This window comes from Plutella xylostella, chromosome 29 (genome assembly GCF_932276165.1).
Source record: "Plutella xylostella chromosome 29, ilPluXylo3.1, whole genome shotgun sequence".
Classification (NCBI taxonomy): Eukaryota; Metazoa; Arthropoda; class Insecta; order Lepidoptera; family Plutellidae; genus Plutella; species Plutella xylostella.
The window spans coordinates 5,007,168-5,018,752 of NC_064009.1; the positions used below are offsets into that span (position 1 = coordinate 5,007,168).

The 11,585-nt window shown below is 36.1% G+C and overlaps 4 protein-coding genes across 5 annotated transcripts; 2 read left to right on the forward strand and 2 right to left on the reverse strand.

Moving 5' to 3' along the window:
- Window positions 1–812: 812 nt before the first annotated feature.
- Window positions 813–2,451, reverse strand: LOC119693904 (YTH domain-containing protein 1). Its single transcript, XM_038118860.2, has one exon. It carries the CDS (start codon window positions 2,230–2,232, stop codon window positions 880–882), a length of 1,353 nt encoding a protein of 450 aa, XP_037974788.1. The 5' UTR covers window positions 2,233–2,451; the 3' UTR covers window positions 813–879.
- A 385-nt stretch (window positions 2,452–2,836) lies between these two features.
- LOC119693702 (ganglioside-induced differentiation-associated protein 1) lies at window positions 2,837–4,559 on the forward strand. 2 transcript variants are annotated; one of them, XM_038117961.2, is made up of 5 exons: window positions 2,837–2,951; window positions 3,299–3,491; window positions 3,608–3,787; window positions 3,878–4,078; window positions 4,174–4,559. In XM_038117961.2, the coding sequence occupies exons 2-5, from the start codon at window positions 3,305–3,307 to the stop codon at window positions 4,473–4,475; spliced, it is 870 nt and encodes a 289-aa protein (XP_037973889.2). In that variant the 5' UTR covers window positions 2,837–2,951; window positions 3,299–3,304; the 3' UTR covers window positions 4,476–4,559. The 2 variants fall into 2 exon arrangements, with proteins under 2 accessions (XP_037973889.2, XP_037973882.2); XM_038117954.2 differs by having other exon boundaries at window positions 2,904–3,164.
- A 52-nt stretch (window positions 4,560–4,611) lies between these two features.
- On the reverse strand, window positions 4,612–5,926 carry LOC119693700 (acyl-coenzyme A diphosphatase FITM2). The gene has a single exon (XM_038117947.2). It carries the CDS (start codon window positions 5,822–5,824, stop codon window positions 4,733–4,735), a length of 1,092 nt encoding a protein of 363 aa, XP_037973875.1. The 5' UTR covers window positions 5,825–5,926; the 3' UTR covers window positions 4,612–4,732.
- Window positions 5,927–6,610: 684 nt separating this feature from the next.
- LOC119693481 (chromobox protein homolog 1) lies at window positions 6,611–9,665 on the forward strand. The gene is made up of 6 exons (XM_038117088.2): window positions 6,611–7,041; window positions 7,375–7,515; window positions 7,855–8,010; window positions 8,279–8,425; window positions 8,742–8,866; window positions 9,007–9,665. Exons 1-6 carry the CDS (start codon window positions 6,730–6,732, stop codon window positions 9,029–9,031), a joined length of 906 nt encoding a protein of 301 aa, XP_037973016.2. The 5' UTR covers window positions 6,611–6,729; the 3' UTR covers window positions 9,032–9,665.
- The last annotated feature ends 1,920 nt before the right edge of the window (window positions 9,666–11,585 follow it).

An 11,585-nucleotide genomic window follows, 5' to 3' on the forward strand; every position in this document is an offset into this window, starting at 1 on the left:
AGTAAATAGAATATTAATGAAAAAAAACGCTGACTCGCCGAAAATGACTTGGAGTCAATGTTGACCTTTTATGCTGCCTTACTTTGACAATATACAGACAGATATTGATTTAATTCCTACATTAGCTTATTTTCCTTCTTGCAACTCACCGTAAATCGTAAGGCCGTTTGGAAGCTATGCTACGCTACCACAATGGGGCACATTTGTAACATATAAAAAACTGATATGCAATAGCTATGTGTTAACACCTGGCTGTTATATGGCTGTTTTACCAACAATGAAAGCATTAGATCGAAATAATAGAAATGTATCAATATAAGCTATCATTATAGCCCGATAAGATCTGCTGACCCTGGCAAATGCTGAAATGAAGTATGAGAGTGAATTTCAAGTATAGGATCACTTTTTCATGCAAAACAATCAAGAATTATTCATCTCAGTTAATTAATCATATGTACTAAGGATCAAAATATCACAGTAAGGAAAAATACTACACACACGATGTTTGTAAATGTCCTGTAAAAGTTCTATCACAGTTGTCTTCAGAAAAGTTTTAAATGTAACTAGGTACTTTAAGCAATAGTCTACTCAATTGCATATTTGCATTTTTTATACACATCCATAAACAGCAGACACAATCACTGATGCCTATATTGAGATCTTGAATTCGCAATTCATAGGTGTACAAGTCCTTTACCATACCAATGTCCAAGTATCACTTTTAAGCTACTTAATGGCAAAGTACAAACACTCTTCACAGTTCAACAAAAGGTTCCATCACATCACTTAATTAATTTTAAAAACGTCCAAAGTTCCATACACATATTTTATTACTGATAATCATGATTAAATTAATACATCGGTGGACAATCACTATCTTTATCTGCGGTCACGGTATGATCTATGCGTTTCACGTTCACGACTGCGGCCGCGAGATCGGTCAGAAGTACGCCATAAGAACTCATCTACAGATCGTTCATAAGATCTTTTGTCATACACAAGCACCGACCGTGGGTAGTCAGCTAACGCAGGGGCATCGTAATATCGGGGTGGTGGTGGTGGTGGAGGTGGAGGCAGTCCATCATATGATGCCAGAGCCGCACCAAACCCAGGAGGAGGTACATAAGGTAATGGTGGCAGCTGGTGGTGCATGGACCTCATGTACTCGGCAACATATGCCTCTGCAGCTGCTGATCCTGAAGCACTGTAGCCTTCACGAGCCCGTCCAAACCAGGCTGGCAGGCGCTCACGCATATAAGGTGATGGGGAACGTCTTTTGTATGTAGGTGGAGCTAAACGACTCCTTGGGGGCAAAAATATCTTCCTCCTGCTTCTAGAAGAAGAACCCAACCGACTTCGGAATATTGAACCTCTGGTTGATAATGGTGCCCGATATGTTCTAAAATTTCCACCACTCTTTAGGTAGCCTTTTTTAGATGCTTCTTTGGATTTGCGAAGTATAGGTGTCATCTCTATTCCTTCATCTTCTGGGAACAGGCGGCACAATTCTTCAGCTACCTTTGGCTCAATTTCTTGACCATCCCTACCAATCTTAACTGGTTTGCCTTCATTCCAGGGATTATACAAGTGAAGTGTGCTACTGAAAGGTAGTTCCTTTCGGCAGATCCAATCTACCTTAAATACACCATCTAAGACTTTAGCAGAGAGTCCTGGTGGCAACACCCATGACACAGGGGGCACATCTCTTCTAGATTCACTGCACAATCGTGCAAAACCAGCAAACTTACCACTTTCCTTTACAGAGAATATCAACAGTACATTTCTAGATTCTCTGAAAGCTTGATTCAGGTTAGCTTCATTCTGTGGCAGTGTTGACCACACTCCTTTAGCTTTGGAGAGTGTTATGTTCTCAGCGTTATTTGATTTGATTAAGAAAAATCGTGTGTCTCTGAACAAATAATTCAATTTAGTCATAAAGTCGTAAGTTTTAACCTTGTTGGTCGTGCTTGCGAGTCTTCTCCGTTTGTTTACGGCGGAGGAAGGGGACGGACTGTCTGTTTTCGTTCGTTTCCGAGTTGAGCGTTTTTCCTTCGACTTGGAGCTGACTGAACTAATACTCGGGGTGCTGGAATCTGTCGATGTAGAACTCGACACCTCACTTCTTGTGTCATATTCTTTTCCTTCTTCCAGTTGTTTGAGTTCTTCGCCGATTTCTGCTTCTACTTCACCGACACCAAGGTTGACAGCGTCTGTATTATTGGAAGTCTCCATTTTTCGGTGTAAATTTTCACAATGTTATTAGATGTTTTTAATGTTTAGAATCAGTCAATTATTATTTCGGTGTGCTCTAACAACATTGTGGTGGTATTTATGCTAATTTCTTAAAGCTTACTGGCTAATTACAGGTACATTTAACAAAAAACTTATCTCGAAATGCTATGAATCGAAACGAAAATCAAAGCAAGCAAAGCAATCAACCACAGATAAAAATGTGTTCAATCAACATAGTTTTTTAATAACCACAGATTAATACATTTGTTAGGCAATTTAAGCTAACTCAGAATAATAACTACTTCGAGCACGTAGCCTCTCCAGTTACGCTCTCCAGACTTTCGATGTAAGCGGGTTTAAAATATATGTTTCAATGTGCTACGTGCGCGATATGTAGCGCTTTCGGACAACGAACGACTGCGACACGACAGCCAAATAGCGGAGTCGTCGCATCGCATGGTATATTGCGTTAGGTACGACCAAGGATCATAAGTACTTATCTACGACGTACGAGCCGTCTAGGACTAATACTAGAACCAATATACTTTTCTAAACTACTTTAAACCCCGCTTTAGATCTCAGAATAAAAATTCGATAAAAAATATGAACGCGATTGTACTTTTGAATGTCATGTCACCTGATTTTTAGGTCGTTATGTTGGTATGACTGATTATGAGTACAAAAAAAGCCGCCTATTGCTTGTGGAAAAGTGAAAAGTTGTAAAGTATTTTCCTTGTAATGTTTTACGAAATCAAACATTATTTAAGAAATTAGGTGTTTCACCTACTGTGAAGTGTTTATCCATTAATCGTGTAAAAATGCATTACGTACAAAAATATCTAGATAATGTTACTTTCACTAAAACAAATAAGATAACTAAAGCAAACAATATTTTGCTCTATTGCAATTATTACAGTTTTTACTCGCAAAAGGTTTATATTTACTCTGTATAAATAATATATATATAGGACTTTTCCTAGACAGAGAAAAAATATACTTAGGTACTTTTTCATATTTACACACGAACGTGATATCGAATGGTTCATATAACTTTGTTTGTTTTTAGGTTTTGATGGCCTTGTATGAAAAAAATATAGATTTTGAGCCGTATGTAATTGATATAACCAAGGGCGAACAGTATTCATCTTGGTTCCTTGAGTTGAATCCAAGGGGTGAAATCCCAGTTTTGAAAGTAAAAGACAGCGTTATTCCAGATTCTACACGCATTTTGGATTACCTTGAGTTTTACTTAAATCCAGGTAAATAAGTTATCAAACATTTAAGAGAAGTTATTGATTGTAAAATAAAATTTACAAAACATACCTAAGTACCTAATTAAAATCATACCTACCTAATTAAAATCATTTGTTTTCAGATTTACCTCCACTCATAAATGTAACAAGTGATGCGAAAGTTTTGAGTAACATTGAAAAGTTTCGAGATCTGATTGAGGCCCTCCCTGCGGGCGTTATCACTGTGGGGTCCTTCATCCACGCCCACCTGTGTGGCCGCCCTAAGCTACCCTTTGTCCTACCAGTCCGGGAGCTTCTGAAGAGTAAGCTATATTAGTATTATTACTTATTAATTCAAGGTCATAATTTACCAAAAATTTTAAGACATTAAATTAAATATCATAAATTTTTAGGTGGAGATTTGAGCAGTTCTCAAAACTTAAGGAGACTAGCAGAAGATAATCCTCATGCTAGAAATGTACTATTGTACAAGGCAGAAATACATGATAGAAAACATGAAATACTTTCAAACGAAGAAGAGTATCTTAAAATATTGAATGTTGTTGATCAAGTCTTAACAGAAGTTGAAAAGGAGTTACAAAACCAAACTGAAGGTAATTAAATAGATACCTATGTAAATATATGATAATTAAGGAGCTTTGACTGTTGAATAGAATGCCAGTATTCTAATGATACCTTATTGTTTTAGGGAATTGGTTATGCTGTGACAAGTTTACTATAGCTGATATAAATTTAGCTGTCTTACTTCAACGTCTATGGGAACTTGGACTAGAAGATAGATTTTGGACTAATGGTAAAAGAAGTTACACAGAAAGTTACTTTCAAAGAGTCCAACAGAGAGAATCATTTAAGAAAACTATACCTACTTTACCAGATCACATCAAGATGATAATCACTTCTCAGCCACCAGCTTATGTGGGTGCAGCAGGAGCAGCAACCTTTGGCATTGTTATTGCCATTCTTTGTGTGTTAAAGAAAATCATACATTGAGTTTTTAGGATTAATTACCAAATCAGTATTATTAATTAGCTATTCATATTTATCATGCACAATATACTTACTTGCTTGTAGATATTTTAAAACTTTTATTTATTAACTTAATAAGGAATTTCAATTGAAACCACAATTTGTAATAAGAAATATTAGACAGATTTATTGCAAAAAATACAAAACAAAACCACACCTTTATCTACATAATAATAAATTAATCCCTCCCATATAGATACATGATTTTAGACTTTTATAACTTATCTAGAATCCTCATTTGTGACTTCCGCTTCTTGACTTCTATTATTTATTGGCATTCCCATGAAATGCTTTCCATTAGTGGTACTCAGCCTTTTTTTGATTGGTGCAGTGGGTGGTGCAGGCTTAGCCTTATTATATTTAAATACTGCGTCTCCTGGCAAATCTGGTAGTAAATGAGGTATTGTGTACCATACTCTATATGTAACAAACCATGTCAATATGGCTATTACTCCACTGACAAACTTTTCAACCATTATATGATAGTACATTATTGTTGATACAAGCATGACATCCCACAAAATTTGCAGAGCTGTAATTGCAATAAGCAATAGTCTTACATAAGGTGTATAAGCATCATATGATTTTTTCAGTATTGCTAATTCTGCTTGTGAAATATTCTTTAGTGGATTTGTACTAGGTGCTTTGTCCCCAACACTTCGGGAGAATTGTTCATCTCTGATATAATCCTTTATTCGTTCCCATCCATTGATTGCTCTTGCCTCTTCTATTAATATCAAGCTTGAATATATGAGTATGAAACAGTGCCCTGATATATCAAACCCATTCCAGAAATGACCATTTTTAAGACACAATATTTTTGTATCGTAATTTCGTGCATTGCATCTGCCATACTTACTCTCAATTATATTAAAGACTGTGGTCCATGTATACCATGCTACAGTAGCAATTAAGATCCGTGGTAAATGTTTGGTAAGTATAATTCGTTGGTTTCCACAGCATGTAGTGTAGGAAGTTAGCAATACATAAGGCACTGTCAGAAATAGGGTCCAAAACCATCCAATCTTCACAAAATATTGGTTAAATAGGTTGTCACTTCTCGAAAAATATATTTTAGGAAAGGTTAAAACATCTGCGACCAGTGAAAGTAGGAAGAGAGTTCCCAAATAAAGAGCTATTTTTAAATTCGTGTCGAAGAATAGTATCTTTTTGCAAAGGTGCACAATCATTAACACTAAAACTTCTAATACAGATGAGGCTTCACGTATTGGTTTGTTACCTTTTGGTTCCAAGGGTTCATTTGGATCTTTGAAATTCATTCGTGGTCCTTTAAAACTTGCTCTGTTTGTCATGATTAAAATTAATTAATTTTCCGTCTTTCTACAGATTTCCATTTCTCGTTTTGTCGTCACCGTCACACTAATCACAGACTACGTACTTCAATCCTTCACTCTCTTCTTCTGACGTGCCCTTGACACGTATTTCACAGAATAATAAAAACGTTTGACGTTGCTTGACTTGCGTGATGTCAACGTGATGTCGAGTCGTCGCCTCGCCGCAACTTCGTCGTCGTTGGTCGTCGTCAAGAACTCGACAGAAAATAATGTAAAGACCTCAGAATAATAACGGCCACGATTTGGTGATAGGAGGTTTGGAAAGCAATCACTTTCATGAATTTCAGTATCTTGTTTTGTTTTAGAAAACAACATTAGGTACTATAAATAAGTTAGTCAAACAAAATTAAACCCCGAATGACAGTCGGGTAAGTACCCGCTTCTCACTCCAGATATGCAGTTTTAAATTCCGTCGCTGACCAATGAGTTATTTGCATTGAAGTGCATTATTTGCATGTATACCATCGGCATCGCTCTTACGGTGAAGGAAAACATCGTGAGGAAACCTGCACAACTAGATTCTAGGTGTGTATCATAAGTGCATTGGCATTGTACTCATTCAAAAAGCAAGCGAGTCACCTCTTATCACCCCTTTGGGGTTTACAGTCGTGAGCATTTATATATTTATGTATACAACATGTTGGATCGTGTACGGGAGGTATTTTTGTCGCGTCGTCGGCGTCGCATTCCAAAAAAAACATGATTTGTCCATAGATAAAATAATAATACTACGTTTATATTTCTATAATTGTCTATGCTTCCTCCCGCCATTACTGCTAGAAGCGCGTCGTTTTCACTTTATTTCCAAAAAATAAGTTCGTGCCTTGCTTGTCGTGAAAAGTTTGTGTATACTATCTTACATCATGCGGAAAGTATCTAAAAGCCGTACAGATGACGACGTGATTTCATCGACTAATGGCTCGATAGCAAACGATGCTGATGAGACTCAGCCAGAAGTCGAGCCGAATGCATCAGATGATAAAAATTTGGATGAAGATCTAAATGAAGATGAGCCGGAAAAAAATGGTGATGATTTAGACTACACTACTGACAAGCCAGTTAAAGAGTCAAAGAAGAAATCTGGTAAAAGTAAGTCCAAGAAGAAGAAATCATCAAAAAAAGAGAAAGAGGTAGCTGAAGATGACCCAGAAGAAGAAGAAGAGGAAGAGTATGAGGTAAATTTGTGAGAATTTGAAGTGTGTGTTCTGTTAGTGCGTGTGGTTTAACATAATGGTTACACTAGGTATCTGGTACTTATAAATAGTCCATTGATGGACTGTTATGTTAAGGCATTTGAAGTCATTACCTACAGTTCGCCTAGTGAAAACAGATTCAGTCGATTCATAATATCCAATCATTGATTTCCATTATTAGTTGGACCATTGTAATTATCTACTATTGAGGAAAATTTTATTTCCATTCCTTGAAGTGAGCCTTGTAAGTCTTTCACAGCTCATAACAAAATAAGAGATGTGTGAAAATATAACTAACCCTAATATTATTTTTAGGTGGAAAAAATTATTGATTCTAAGAGAATTAAAGGAAAACTTCACTATTTAATCCGCTGGAAAGGATACTCTGCAGATACTGACACCTGGGAGCCAGAGAACACTCTATCGTGTCCTGATTTGATAAACAAGTTTAATGAAGTAAGTTGTACACGAATGTTGTAGATCAGTGCTATGTTTTTTTTTCACTTAGATTATAACAATTTTTAGAAGTAGCAATAATATTGCTAAGGTGGCCAAGCCTTTAGGTAACCTTCTATGAGGACACCACCTCCCTGCCATGCTGCTCAGAGGCTTGCACCAGATGGTGCATCATAAATACTAACCCCTATAAGCATGCATATGTACCTATAGCCGGGGATTTCATTTCTATGATCTCCAACTTGCCAGTCTAGAGATTATGGCATATCCTCCTAGATTTGGTATTTTATTTTTTCCAATCATAGAAAGATTCCTTATTTAAAATTTGTTGTTTTACAGAAGGATGCTTCAAAGAAGAAGGCTACAGCTACACCAAAAAGTCCCGTGAAAAGAAGAGGGAGGCCACCAAAGAACACTAAACCAGCCAAAAAGCCAAGAACCAAGCCAAATTCTGAATGGGACAGTGAAAATGCTGATGAAAATGCTGAGTATGAAGTAAGATTACAGTTTATTTTACTATTTTTACAGCAACCTGTCCCCAAATGATGTATCTAGTGTACTGTACAATATCCAGATCTTGGGTGTCTTGGCATCTTGACAGGTAAATAAACTAAATGATTAATGTTCCAATCATGGTGAAAAATTCTAAACCAACTCTTGTGTTTGTTGCCTCAACAATGATAAGTACACAAAAAAAAAACCTATAAGTCCCATGTTTAATTTCTATTATTATGTCACTAATTACTATAACTGACACATTAAGGTGGACCGCATCTTGGAAGTTCATCACAAGAAGAATGGGTCCAGGGAGTTCCTGATCCACTGGAAGGGTTGGTCCACAAAGTTCGACTCGTGGGAGCCAGAGAGCAACTTGAATTGCAAAGACTTGATCAAGAAGTTTATGGATAAGGTAAGTTTGTAATGCTAGGCTGTGTTTTTCCCACTAAAACGTACCTACGTAGAAATAATTATGTTGTCAATTAAATTTAATCCAAAACATAGGTATAAAAATTGTTTATGCATTGCGAATGTTGATATTGTTGTGTAAGTACGTACACGAATTTCGTGTGTTACGCTTACAAAGCTTTAAAAAAAACCTTTTCTTTGCTTTGAATATGAATAATTATAGCCTCGCGATTTTTCTTTGTTAGTGCATAGTCTGGGCGGTTACCAAAGTGAAATTTTTGGCCCAGAATTACAGATCTCAATATAAAATTATTTCATAGGTCGACTCTGCCCGCAAATCAGACAGCAAAACACTTCGCGTGAATCCTGGCACTACCAACCGGTTCACTTTGCAAGACCCTTCATCAGGACGGCGCCTGAGCAAACGCCGTGGCCAGAAACAAAGGTATAATGTTGTTTACCTTGGGTGAACCCCTTATTCAGTCCCTTGGCTCAGGATCACCGCCTGTGACTAAATAAGTCGATTTCATATCTTTTCTAACAATGTATACTTGTATTATATAATTATCTCTCTTGTTGTTTCAGAGTCCGCTACGACGATGCTGAATAAAACTTCTCATCAATATAGTTTTTTCATGTGTGAATCTTGTGACTGGTAATTTTTTTGATAACTACTTCTAGGCTTTACTGTCCTATAGTTATCCATACTAGATATATTTGCATAGATTTACCTATTCAAAGTAAGTAATTTTAAAGGTTTTATATTGTGGTATATGATGTCGGCATTTATTATTGTGTGGTGGGAATACACCATCAGTCTCCTTGTTTCCGCGGAATGTGCGTAATAGGTACTGAAGTACTTGTATTTATAACATTTACAGCATAGAATAATAATTATGATCATTGACATGATAATAAGTACATTTTATGTGTTAGCACTGAATTTTGATGTAGTTAAGCAAATTGTAATGTTAGGTGTTACGTAAGGGAATGAACATTATGCTATAGATTTTTTTTACTTTGATGTTCTACACAAAATTACGGTAGTGTAGTAGATTATTGTACTATTCATTTAGTGGATGCTTGCGGTCACTGAGTCTTTCACTTACAGTGTGCAATAGACATTGTAGTCAAATGATTATTTGCTAAAAATATAATGCACATTTGTGTTCCGGTATATGTGAATAGTCTGATCCGGATATGTTATTACTTACATTAGTACAGAGGATCTGACGAATTCGAAACCTTTGTTCCCAGCCAGTCACACCTCAACCAGTCACACTGTTACTCGTTGGGAATTTTATGTTCAAAATTCCCATCAGTCCACACTCTGTTACTCGTTGAAACACCCTTTTCCTTCATTCCCAACGTGTCACATACAACTGTAACACTGTAACTAGTTGGGATTATGAAAATAAAAATTCCCATCAAGTCACAGTAACTTTTTGGTTTTTTCAATGAAGAATTTTCCACCATAGACCAAAACCGATTATAGAATAGAATACACTTTATTTGTACACCCCAAAAGAATAATAAAATGTACAAGTTGTAACTTAATTTGGATGCGGAAAGCTAAAGATCACATCCAGTGGCGTGCTTTGGGAGAGGCCTACGTCCAGCAGTGGACTGCTATAGGCTAAAGATGATGAACCTAATTAGGGTACAAAAGGCGGTCTTATCACTAAAAGCGATCTTTGCCAGACAACCTTTGGATGGAGGGAATAAGAGATTAAGGTAGATGGCGCTAGTGAAACCTCATCAAGTCTTTTGAGCCAATACAAGAGTCCAATGGATTTGAATTCCACCATATGCGATAATTATAACTACTACATGGCTGTTATGCAAATTAGTAATATTAAGTTTTAACTAGTTTCAGTTTTCCGAATAAAATAAATAAATAAGTACGTAAGTACTAGATCGGTGTTGGTCCCCATAATTTTCGCCATTATTTTGAGATCATCTGCATCTTCCGTCTATGTCCGAGGCGCGCCCGCGGTGTAAGCGCCAGATCATCATTAATCTGAGGCAGGTATTTCGGAAGAATTTCTTCATGGTGAAGCAGAGCAGATCAGAGTCGATAAATATCAAAATGCCATAAAGTCACCTCCACGCAAAATTTATGAAATGAAAGTTTTCATTTTCTCTATTATTTTATGGCTACTGCTGTACTACCCACCCAGTATCTATCTATCATTCATAGAAAAAAATCATTGGATTTTACAATTCGGTTTTGATTTAATAATTTTATTGTTAACTAGTTTAATAAAACTTATTTGATTGTTCGGAATAATTTTTTCTATTTTCATACTTTTTCAAGAAATGAAAATAAAAAAATTCCTAATAATAAATACTTAGGTATATAGTGTGTTGTTTTTCGGACCCGACAAACTTTAAGGGTTTCTACGAGTAATATCATCGAGAAAAAACCCCCATATGTGGGGGTCTAAGTAACTTAAATTAGATTTTCTTCTTCATAATAATAATCATCTCGAGATTTAAACGCCTTACGGACATTAAATGAAATGCTATTATACGCAAAAAGTCATCTCTATTCATTAAAAATATTCACAACTGCTTAAAAGTTACATAAAAAAGTTCAAAGCAACTTTAAAATGGCCGCCATTTCTAGAATATTGAGATTTTACCCCACATATGAGGGTTTTTTCTCGATGAAATTACTCGTAGAATCCACCCTTAAAGTTTGTCGGGTCCGAAAAACAACACACTGTATAATTCACAGTACCTATCACTGGTTAGGCATCATCACTGAACAAATCTTAACGTGTAACGGGAGAACAGTTGGGAATTTTCTAGTTTATGTTCCCATCCAGTTACAGTGGCTGGTTTGGAATTCAGAAATAAATCATTCCCAACGAGTAACATTCCCATCGAGTAACACTGTGACTAGATGGCACACTTTTCATGAAGAATTCCCAACTGTATACAGTGTGACAGGTTTGATGTGTGACTCGATGGGAACAAAGGATTCGAAAACTGTAACTACAAACTTTCATTTAAGTTGTACAATTAGCTCAGATTATTTGCTAAGTACCTAATATAAAAACCATTTACTTAGTTCATTACTTTGTAGAAAAAAAATTGCATTATCCTTTTTCTTTGTGTGCTTTTATATTTTAAATGCCTAGAGGTTATATTATAAATTT